This window comes from Leiobunum rupestre, chromosome 8, assembly GCF_980474605.1.
Source record: "Leiobunum rupestre chromosome 8, qqLeiRupe1.1.hap1, whole genome shotgun sequence".
In the NCBI taxonomy this organism is placed as follows: domain Eukaryota; kingdom Metazoa; phylum Arthropoda; class Arachnida; order Opiliones; family Sclerosomatidae; genus Leiobunum; species Leiobunum rupestre.
In genome coordinates, this window is record NC_143391.1 from 6,005,061 (window position 1) to 6,017,309 (window position 12,249).

General features: G+C 41.8%; 1 protein-coding gene across 1 annotated transcript; it reads right to left on the reverse strand.

Annotated features, from left to right (window-relative positions):
* Positions 1 to 6,974: 6,974 nt before the first annotated feature.
* Positions 6,975 to 10,823, reverse strand: LOC149932219 (uncharacterized). The gene is made up of 2 exons (XM_090157086.1): positions 10,022 to 10,823; positions 6,975 to 9,880 (listed from the first exon to the last, which is right to left on the reverse strand). The coding sequence occupies exons 1-2, from the start codon at positions 10,821 to 10,823 to the stop codon at positions 6,975 to 6,977; spliced, it is 3,708 nt and encodes a 1,235-aa protein (XP_090013212.1).
* Positions 10,824 to 12,249: the final 1,426 nt, after the last annotated feature.

The window sequence follows — 12,249 nt, forward strand, 5'->3', positions numbered from 1 at the left end:
TCGTTTCCGTAAAGGTTGCTAAAGATGATTGCTCCAGCTATAATAGACCCGTTGGTTAAACTATTAAATTTTTAGTTTCACATCGAATATATATATTCGAATTGACTATTGCTATGGACGGAATGTCGTTAAGTGTTTGTTGTTTGTTTTTTTTTTTTTTTCAAAAATAATAAACTTTATTTTGGTGCACATGACAACTAGGCCTTCGCACCATACACACCCTGATACAGATACTCAAAAACAAAAGAAAAAGAAAAATATATATACAGAAAGATAAAAGTTGGCAGTCCTTTCTACTGTTTTCTCTTCTGTGTTTTTAACAAAAAAAATAAAAAAAATTACTATTTATGTCTGCTTTGTATTCTACTTGCGCTTTAAAAAATACTGGCCGCGCGAAAAATAGCACAGATAGCCGGGAGTAGTGGCTCACTCCTGTAATCCCAGGCGTCCGGGAGGCAGAGTTTGTGGAAGGCCGTGTGAGGACGACCACTAATCCCCCATCGGGTGGTTGTCATACTTCCGCCACGGGTGTCCCAACCCTATCCCCAAGTATCCCCCCGTTGGCGTGGCCGTAACACATATCTTGCACCTGATTAATCAAGTGGACGAGCGGACTGTATTGTCCCACCCGTCACAATAAAAAAAAAAAAAATAGCACAGATATCAGAAATGATTGCCATGTCTCCGTTTTGGACCGCGGTTTTCACCCCTTGTAGAGTTGTATCATATCTGCCTGTGTTTAGGGCATGAAAAAGTCTTGGCCTAACTGGTTGACCACGTACACAGGAGAACAGAATATGCTCCACTGTCTGGACCTCCTGAGTGTTATTTATTTATTTATTAACAGAAAAATATCTACCAAGCCAGCAAGGCTTTTGTGTAGATTTCAAATACATATGCGTGAAACAGATACAATAGGATAAATTATACAGAAGGTGAGATCATAACGCGCGGTTAAAATGCTCATTTAAAAGTGCACGGAATTTAGGGAGGGAGGGTTCGGATACAATAGATTGGGGAAGGGCATTCCAGTCGGGTGGGGTTCATTTCCCCAACTTCTCATATCTCCAACCGTCCATTTCACCAATTTTTCATTTCCCCAACTACTCATTTCCCCAACTAAGCATTTCCCCAACCGGTCATTTCCCCAACCGAGCATTTCGCCAACCAATTTTTTTACGGAGTTGGCGTAATGAGCAGTTGGGGAAATGAGTCGCCCATTCCCCCAACTCGCAAGAGCCTTTGCATTTCCCCAACCGAGCATTTCGCCAACCAATTTTTTTACGAAGTTGGCGTAATGAACAGTTGGGGAAATGAGTCGCCCATTCCCCCAACTCGCAAGAGCCTTTGCATTTCCCCAACCGAGCATTTCACCAACCAATTTTTTTACGAAGTTGGCGTAATGAACAGTTGGGGAAATGGGTCGCCCATTTCTCCCCAGTTCTCAATTCTAGTAGGAAGTGGCAGAGGTAAAACGACTACAGGGTTAATCGATAACAGTGTGAGAAATAAGGCACTATCACAGGCCAATCGCAAGTTTAAAAATTAGCGGGACCAGTTTAAAAATTAAATGCTCGGGGTGTTAGTGGCCCTAGGGACCACTTAAATAATTCAAAGTTTTTCCCTTCAAGATTTTAGTTCGTTAAAATATGAAGGCCTGATTTTGAAGGTTAAAAATGGTAAATGGCCAGTGGCCAGTTTTTTAATTAAACTATCTAGGCTCTACTGGCCACAGGTCCAGTTTTAAAAAAAATCCTTATTTCTCACCCTGATCGATAACGTATCATTTTCGCACGGTGTTTTCGAAAACATCTTATAGTAATAATAATAATAATAAATGAGCTTTCTTGGATATTCCTACTAACAAGGAGACTACCCGAGGTGATTATCACCGATTTTGTTGAAACTAGGTGGCTACCATAGACATAAATAAAGACATGTAGTCACGTGCGACACACTCAACTGCACGTGCAGTGGAGATTTACCCATTAGGTGCGCGCCTAAGGCCCCCGCATTTTTAGGGGCCTCATTTCGAGCCATTGAAATGAGCTGAATTTTCTTCTTTTTCATATGAAAAATATTTATGATCGGCTGGTAGTTTTTAATAAATTTAATTGTTGAACCAGGGGCCCCAAAATCACACTGCGCTTTGGGCCTCAAGTGGTATAAACGCGCCACTGTGCACATGGCTTCGCGCTGACCTCAACGTCAAGCCTTTTACAGTCTTCCCTCTTGTCAGCGGAAGTATATTTCGCTTGCCTCAAATCGACTGCAACAGTCGATTCCAAGATTACAACAATAACTATCATGACCGCCATAACTGTATTCTGTTTCAATGGGAAAAAGTATTGGTCACGTTATCTGATGCTCGATCTGATGTCATCGTGCAAAGTCTATATTGCGGAAAATACTTATAGGAGGCTCACACTCTCAAATTAGATTAAGTAAGAAGAGTCGGGGTTTTGATTCGTCTTACGTAAGATAATTACGTAGATCAGATCTGTAACGCATTTTCAAACTAGCGACTGGGGAAATTAAAGGAATAAATATTTTCAAGTTTATAATTTTATTTGAAATTTTTAGTGTTGACGCCTATACATTTCGTTCACATTTTACAACTATTGTGGCAAATTTCTTTAATCTTCATTTTCCCAAATAATAATTGAACCGTGTAAAAGCGGTACAATTTTTAATTTTCGCACTGTACTATTAGTTGAGCGAATAAAAAATGCCAAAAGAAATTGACCGATGAAAGTTACACAGTGTTAATGACACCTTTGTCTAAGACATTTCAAATGAATTAATAATTTCATGATTAAACACATTTAACCTAAAATTTGTAAAAGAACTTAGCGTAAAATATTTTCCTCAAAACCCTGCATTTCGTGTATTTTATCACAAAACAAATTCTCCAAAATCAGGCCTCGCAAGCTGATTTTGAACGGAGCCTCGCAAACTCTAAGGCCGGCACTAACTATTTAGGTTGAAACTGAAAAGTCTAATTAAATTGGGCTAAATTACCTAAAGCGATATTTTAACTGTTTTCTACTAGCGAGCATATTATTTTTGTTTTTCGATACCTTTTTTTTGGTTTTAATGAGAAGATTTATTTTTACTATATCTCCTTTAGGTCGTTCAGCCTTCGTCAATTTGCGGTGCTTCCCCTACACACCACGACTCCATGTCCCCTGCCTTCAATATCCGTTCTTTATGGGTTTTCAAGGCAGGGATGGCCCAACGCTATCGCCTCGGAAAAACCCCCAGAAGGGCACTCTCGCGTTTTACATTGTTGTATTGTTAAAAAGGACCATTTTTAGAAAGAGGAAATTTTCCAACGCATATTGGCAATATTTGACATTTTAAACACGATAGCCTACAAGATTTTACAAAAATGAATACACTTCAACATATTAAAATTAACAATTACATACAAAACTACAATAATTATAAAAATACACAATATATTTAACAGTATGCCACTGGATAAAATTATTTAATGAAGGTCTGTTTCACAGCGATTGCGTCATTTTGGTGTTATTACGTCATCAGGAAACGGAAATTGTGCCGTCGCGTAATTATTATTTATTAATTCCGGGTGAGCGCTATAAAATTTTACAATCCGTTTTGTACTAGTCAACTGTGTCCAATCTGTAAAAAAGCTTAATTAAATTTAATTAATTGCAATAAATATATAGTACCAGAAGCCTATAGGCCTACAATAATTATAAATTAAAAAAAAATAAATGTAAGAAGTGTAGGGATTAAAATAAATATGGATGCCTTTGGTGACCAAATGCAGTGGCGTAACGACAAGCTTTGCGGCCCTTTTCCACCCCTCCCCGGGCAGGATATCCAAGGGACACTTTATTAAAAAAACATTTTTATATAGGGATTGTGTAAGTCATATGTGACTAAGGCATATGAATCCAAATCTGTTTTCAAAATTAAAATCGGACGAGTGGTTAAATTTAAAATCACCGGCAAAATATGACTGCCGTTAGATTTTCAATCCTAGAATACGTGCCCACGCTAAGTTGACGTGTCGCGAAATCCCCGCTCAAAGCAGCGTTAAAAAGCTTCCTATACAATTCAGCAAGTTTTTAGGGCGGAGGAAAATTTTGTCCGGGGTCCCGCGAGGCAGCTTCCTTCTTAGGCCCTTTGATGTTCAATCTTTATGTTAGTAATAATTATATGTCTAGTAAAAACCTAAAGTTTTTTCTATATTCAGACTTGGATATAGATGAGTTAATTACTAACATGGAAAATGAGTTCAATTCTCTTAGGCGAATACTAGAGGCCAAAATATGTTAGTAAATTTTACAAAAACTGTCTTATATGTTATTTGCTCCTAAAGAGTCCTAATCGTTTTGAAGCGTTGATTGACTCTATTTCCAATTTAGACAATACGGGTACAAAAAGAAATTATAAGCATCTCGGAATTATAGCGGAAACCACATAATAGACAGTTTCAGCAAACATATTTCTAGGCGTTTACGCGAACGTCTAAAAATGGGTTAGCTGAAACTGTCTATTAATTATATAATTTCAAAAATCAATAAGAGATTATGACTTCGTGCCTACTTAGGTTGGTCAACGTTAGAACAAAGATTTATTTAAATAACTTTAATTTTTATGTTTAGTGTTTATAACTTGAAGGCTCCAATGCATATATTCGTTGGCGTAAATAGCGCCCCCGCACAAGGGGGTCTAGGCCCGACAAGAGAGGGGGAAGCCGGTCCAAATTACCGGGGCCCGTACAGTCTTAGGGGGCCCGGGTTTAAACTTTTTGACTATGCTTCTTCCGTGAAACATCGATATTTTAAGAAATACGCTCTCTTTTGGGGCTCGGAGGTAAGATGTTACCGGGGCCCGGAACCGCTCTCGACGGCCCTGAGGGGGTCTAATGTCCGAATATAGAGGTTATTGGCTAGAACCGAGTGACGTCACTGCAACTTTGGGAAGGCTAGCTTTTATGGAACGGACTGACGTCACATACTAGAGTAGAAGGCTGGGAACAGACCCAGAATCAACGACGCGTAAACCAAAACTACCCAAACGAGACAACCTGTCCGCAGTTCTGTTTCTAAAATTTTTTACTAACCTTGCCCCCGCAGACCCCGTGGTGCCGGGGGGGGGGTGAGACCTAGGGGGCCCCAAAAGGTTATGAATAATGAAAATGAAACGGCCATTTATATTTACAGCACCAAACATTTTTAAAAGTATTACGATTTAATTTCATCACGATAACAAAGTTATAAAGTTATGTCTTATCACGACATCATTTCGTGCAGAACTCTCTTAGACGAGGAAGGTTGTCTTGGTTTTCTTGTACTGGTGGCTCTGCGAGAATGCAGTTGAACACCGGTAAAATGAGAATCTCTGGTAGAAACGCCAAAGTCTTATGCAACCGATCCATTCGCCAGACTTATTTTTCACGTAGAAATCAATAGAAAGCAAGTTATTTACCGATTTCAGTATCCCTTTAAAGCCGGAGAACTCACGAGATAAAATCTCGTGCTTCGCTATCCTAATTCGACGAAAACTTATAGTCCCGATTATTATATGTTATCTTACCTGGTTTTCTCTTTTTGAACCATATAAATACCTGAAATTAGGTATCACAACAAATTGGGGTTTTGAAATCCACTTTCTGATAAGCCTTTTTTTGCGCGGGAAGATCACCTATTAGTTACCATGGTCACGCATTCTTTTCAATGCAAATCACGAGCCAATAAATTTAAAATGTGTTAATATATGTCTTACACTCGACGTCATTTAAACGCCGCCTTTTTCTCGACACGCTTTCGTAACACCATGCCAATGGTACCTTAGACATTCCAAGTATATACCTATATAGTTTCCTGATCATACCCATACAAATTCTACACTGTATATTATCTACTCTTAGTTTTCAAATCCTAATGGACTTTAAACGCTTAAAACAGTGATTGGTCGGCAACATCATTTTTCATTTTCGTGGAATTATTCTCTATGATTCTACTTTATAAGATTTCTATGGAATTAACCCTGTAGTGATCGTTTTTCTCGTTTTATACATACTGTGTTGTCAAAAACATTTTCGGTTGCCATGGCAAAACTAATGCCCATTGCAACTTTTCCCTTTTGAAATTGCATGTTACCATAAGGTCTACGTAGCCACACAGTTTCAACAAAATCGGTGATAATCACCTCGGGTAGTCTCCTCGTTAGTAGGAATATCCAAGAAGGCTCAATTATTATTATTATTATTACCAAAAGTAGCTACTTTTGTTATTACTATAAGATGTTTTCGAAAACACCGTGCGAAAATGATACGTTATCGATTAACCCTGTAGTCGTTTTACCTCTGCCACTTCCTACTAGAATTGAGAACTGGGGAGTTGGGGAAATGGGTCGCCCATTTCCCCAACTGTTCATTACGCCAACTTCGTAAAAAAATTAGTTGGTGAAATGCTCGGTTGGGGAAATGCATAGGGTTTGCGAGTTGGGGGAATGGGCAACTCATTTCCCCAACTGTTCATTACGCCAACTTCGTAAAAAAATTAGTTGGTGAAATGCTCGGTTGGGGAAATGCATAGGGTTTGCGAGTTGGGGGAATGGGCAACTCATTTCCCCAACTGTTCATTACGCCAACTTCGTAAAAAAAATTGGTTGGTGAAATGCTCGGTTGGGGAAATGCATAGGGTTTGCGAGTTGGGGGAATGGGCAACTCATTTCCCCAACTGTTCATTACGCCAACTTCGTGAAAAAATTGGTTGGCGAAATGCTCGGTTGGGGAAATGCATAGGGTTTGCGAGTTGGGGGAATGGGCAACTCATTTCCCCAACTGCTCATTACGCCAACTCCGTAAAAAAAATTTGTTGGCGAAATGCTCGGTTGGGGAAATGACCGGTTGGGGAAATGCTTAGTTGGGGAAATGAACAGTTGGAGTTATGGCCATTTTTGGTTGGGGAAATGAGTAGTTGGGGAAATGCTCATTTCCCATTCCAGTCATTGATTACAGAATTAGAGAATGAGTTTAAACGAACAGTTGTGCTTGCCCTGGGTTTTGATAATTTATAAGAGTGGCCTCTAGTACGAGAACCCTCATTTAAAACAAAAAAATCGGAAAAGTTGTGCACGAGACTTTTATGGAAAAAATTGTGTAAAAGGCATAAGTTAGTTATTTTGTGGCGAATAATGACTGGAAGAATGGACAGGGATTGTAAGCGCGACGGGGCTGGTAGCTTATCAATTTTAGTAGCTAATTTGGTAAAACGGTTTTGAGCCTTTTGCAATGCCAATTGGTCAGAAGCTAAATGAGGGGTCCAAATTGGGGAACAAAAATCGAAAATCGGTAGAACAAGGGCATTATACAAAGTTTTAATTATTTTTGGGGAACGGAAGTTTAGATTACGGCGGACACATCCCGCAATTGAACGGACACGCTTAGTGACTTTATTGGAGTGGCTGGAGAATTTCAGGGTGGGGTCCACAATAATACCGAGGTCACGCTCCGAAAGGGTGGTCTTAAGGGGGTTGCCAGTGATGGAGTATATAAAAATAGGGTTCTTGGGACCTAAGTGAAGAACCGCACACTTAGCATCGTTAAAAGAAAGGCCATGGTCACCAGCCCAAACCACAACAGCGTCCAAATCCGCCTGAAGCTCCCGGCAATTAGCTTGAGAACCAATCTTATGAAAGAGCTTAGAATCATCCGCAAACAACAGAACAACCGCGACAAGGACAGACTCAGGCATAGAGTTGATGAGAACATTGAAAAGGAGCGGCCCCAGGACTGAGCCCTGAGGCACACCCCTGTCCACATCAGCCCAGCCAGACTGCTGCCCGCCGACGACCACCCGCTGCTTACGCCCACATAAGTAGCTCTCGAGCCACGCCAGAGCATCGCCGGAAATACCAGCCGAGCGGAGAGCGATTAGAAGGCATGAGTGGGGAATAGAGTCAAAGGCTTTTGTGAAATCAAGGTAAATGACGTCGACACTAAACCCCTCGTCGAGCCATTTGGACCATAAATTTGTGGCCTCCAACAGGTTAGATAAACATGAACGATTCTTAAGAAAACCATGCTGGGAACGGGAGAAAAAGTTAGTAGAATATAAAAAGGCAGTAGTTTGTTCATTAACTAGATTTTCGCAGAGTTTGGGAACTTGGTTCAAGTTACTAATGGGCCGATAAGTAGTGGGGTCAGAACGGGAACCTGATTTGTGAATGGGGGTGATATTAGCAATTTTCCAGGAGGGGGGGAGTTCAGATTGGTCCAAAGAGCGCGAAATTAAAAGATAGAGTGGGAACGTTAGCGCATTGGCAAGAGATTTGAGGAGAAAGGGGTGGATACCGTCTGGACCAGGGGACTTAGATACCTTGAGAGTATTTAGCAGACGAAAAATATCTGCAGGTTCACAAAAAAAGCGAGAAAGAATATGGGAGGGGGAGACGCTGGCGGGAGCGCCAGAACTAACGGGAGCGCTAACTGAACTAGGGGAAGGGCCGGTGACAGATGGAAGAGTAGTGAGGGGACCCTGAGTACGAACCGTGGAGGCGAAGAAGTTATTCAGAACTGAGGCAGCTTCAGCGGGGGAAGAAGTGTAGGTGCCGTCTGGCTTAATAAGGTCAGATATACCTACCCTAGCCGAACGAAACCGGTTTATATGAGACCAAAAGGACTTTGGGTTATCACTAATTAAATCTGAGAGGCCAGCCTCATATTTCCTCCTAATATTTCGACAATGGGAGGTATGGGCATTGCGAGCCCTACGGTACTGCTCGTGGAACCACCCTAAAATAGGAGTGGGAACGCAACGTTTTTTAGCTTGTAGGAGTTTGGCCCAGGCAGAAGATTTAAAGGCCCTACTGCGGGCGGTACGAGAATTAACCATAGGGGAGGAAGGGGGCTTACGAAAAGGGACAAAGGAAGAGATACCGGCATTTAAAATTGTAAGAAAACTGGACCAGGAATTAGACGAGTCTGAACAAAAGACCAGTGACCAATCAATTTGAGACAAAAAGACATCAAAGGAGGCGTAGTCGCCTTTGAAAAAGTTGGGTCTGGGAACAAAGTGAGGGGATGAGCCTTTCAACTGAACATTAAAGACAACAACACCATGATCACTAGTACCAAGAGCAGCAAGAAGTTTAGGGTCAGAAACCAGACACTGGTCAGATGTAAAAACTAGGTCCAGCACATTATCAGAGCAGTAAAGACCACCATTTCGGGTAGGGAAATCAATAATTTGAAATAAGTTGTTATCAAGAATACATTCAAGAAAGGTCTTAGTATGACGACAGGCTAGGGGAGCTGGTACAGCAGAATTCCAACGTATTTTAGGGTAATTGAAATCACCTAGAACCAGTAGTTTAAATTTGAGGTGAATACAATAATCATTAATTGCAGTGATAAAAGTTACTAGTAGGTCATGGTTGATAAAGGATGGGTTATTTGATCTATAGATAATTACAACTACAGTAACAAAAGAAGGGGAATCGGGGTGATTAATCGAAATAATTAGAATGTCAAGACCATGCGGGCTTGGATTAAAGTTCAGTAAATTAACATCAGAGAAACTCAAAACTCGCGTGGAAAGGAAATTACAAACATAGAGGGCCACACCCCCGTAGGAGCTAACACCCCTGTCTTGTCGGAAGAGAGAATAGCCGGGAATAGAATGCTCACTGTCTAAATGGTCAGCCAACCAGAAAGTTTCAGTAATGGCCGCAAGGGTAGCTTTATGAGAATGAATGAGGTCCGATAGTTCGTTGTGCTTGTAGATTGAGGTTAAACCGCGCGCGTTAGAGAGAAGAGCGGGTGCAAAACAAGTATTTCCAAGTACGAACTGTTCTTGCAGATGGGGAGTGGCCAAGCGCGGAGGAAGAGAATGAACTAAACAATTGGTATATAAGGCGGGGGCAGGAAAAAAGGGACAGCCCGAGCACTAAGGGCTTGCACACAATGTCTAGGAGCGAAAGGGCTGGCACCCAACAGAGTTAATGGGTGAGGGAGAAAAAATAGGAGGCGGCCGACTATAGTAATGGTTAGGGTTGAAGTTAGGCGATGGTCCATAAGGCTGTTGGAGCCAAGGTTGAGTAGTGTTGGGGTAACCAGAGGTTCCAGCCGAGGCAGAGTTAGAAGAAACCTGGCAGTGAGAATGAGGAGCCGCACCATGAGGAGGAACCACACCACAGACAGCTCCACCCTGCCCCGAAGCCCGCTCAGGTAGTTGGACGGGCATGTGTTGCCGAGAGTGGGGCGCGACACTGCGCGGTTGGCGACCAGCAATTGTCTGGGAGTTTAAAGGAACTTTTTTCCGGACGGAAAAATCAGTTGCTGTAGCTGTTTGAGATTGCACTTTCACAAGTTTAAATCGCCTAATAGCCCAACCCGTATCACCAGCTGCTACTTTGGCTGCTAGCTCAGCTTTAGCCTGAGCGTAACGTCCTCTTTGTATCGGAGTCTGGTCATCGCGAGCAGAAAGTGGGAAGATAGGGTCAGCTAGGCGTTGCGTCCGCAAGTAGGAAAAAATGTTCGATTTATGGCCTTCCTTGAGTAAAACAATTTTAACTGGGCGTGGTCTCGCTCCATCAGTTGGAACCACACCAAGCCGGAAGAAACGGACAAAGGTTTTGACATTACAGTTCTGTAGAAGACCTGAGATGGCTTCGGAATCACTGGCTGCGGAAGCTTCCACTAACCCAAAAAGTAGGATGTTGTTGCGCCTTGATAAAACGGAGAGAGTTTCATCGTTAACAACATTGAGAGAATCAGCTAGATCAGTCTTGACATCCTTCATAATAGAGAGAACATCTTCTTTAGAACAAAAATTCATTTTAGATAGGCTGTGGGTAAAAGATGCGTCCCTCTCCTTTAGTAAAGGGTCGAGACGTGCAAACACATCTCGTGACAAGGAGTCAGCTAGTACAAGTACAAGCATTCGACTGTTTTAAGTTGATAAGGAATAGTCTTTCATTGGTAGGTAAGCGATCACAGTTCAGTCTGGGCAGGAGAGAGTCCTTCCAACGGGGAAGCCTCAAGGCTGACAATATGTCACGCGATGGAACTGGTTTGTAACAAACTCTATCCGTACTTTTTAGAAAGAGATGCCACGCTGTGGTCCAGTTGTTTGACACTAACTGCAAACATCTAGTTTTCAGGCAATTTTTCGAATTTGGAAGAAACTCACTGATAAAGGGGGGACAAGAAACGAGAGAAACATCAGCACATTTGTCGGCCACCACATTTCCCGGCACTCCCACGTGAGCAGGACACCATAACAAAGTGATGCTGCCCTGATAATTGTCGCATAATGTTCTAAAGGTCAATACTTGGAAGTCCAAACTGAAGCTGGAGAACATTGAGAGAGCAGACTTGGAGTCTGAACAGACAATAATATCTCCAAGGCTGTGAGTATGAGCGTAACGTAATGCCTGATTTATTGCAAACATTTCCACCGTAGTGATGGGATGACCCGGATCCACCAATGACCGATTCTCAATCCCATGTTCCGGGATACAAAAACCTGCACCCGCGCAACCAAGATCCTCCCTGACTGAACCATCGGTATATATAATTGTGTGAGTAGCCTGAATTTTGTTTGTCGGGGAAAGTGACGACACGGTAGATGGAGCTGCAAAAAATAATTTCTATTTTGGACGATACCGGGATTCGAACCGAGATGTCTCCAAAACCAACGCCTTATTCAAGTGAACAACGACGTCCTCTTCAGAAATCTTGCTTGATGATCCCTTGATCTTTTACAGGGGGGGGGGGGGGGCAGAATAACGAGAATGGATATAAGTTGGTGTATATAGCAATGAGCGCACCAGATTCAAAATAAAACAAATGGAAAATTAACAATCACTAATAGCGAACAGACGGGCAATAAAATCATAGAAATAGAAATTAGACTAGAAGCACTGCCCTTTCCGCCAATCCCAAGGGAAACAGCTAGAAGGCTGACATTAGGGTGGAATCGCGATGTACGCGCCATCTGACAAACGCATTGTCGCCATGGCTACGACGCGAATTTCGAAGAGGGAAAAAAATGCGATCCACTGCGCATCACGTCGTGCGCAGCGGTGGTCTTTTCGTGTTTAAATTTTTGCGTCTAAAAGCATATCCGCAAAAATGGTTAAAAACTGCGCGTTTTCACATTGTAAAGAGAGATCTGGGAAAGAAATAAAACTATAATTTCATAAGTATGTAATATTTTAGTAAACATTTTATAATAATCTCGGAATAAGAGATTTTTTAAC

What these genes read in the sequence shown, in the direction of transcription:
- LOC149932219 (XM_090157086.1), bottom strand. Translation starts at nt 10,823, where the DNA reads ATGAATTTTTGTTCTAAAGAAGATGTTCTCTCTATTATGAAGGATGTC. An exon ending in CAACCCTAACCATTACTATA is followed by an intron (nt 9,881 to 10,021) that starts GTCGGCCGCCTC and finishes CCAATTGTTTAG; the next exon opens with TTCATTCTCTTCCTCCGCGC.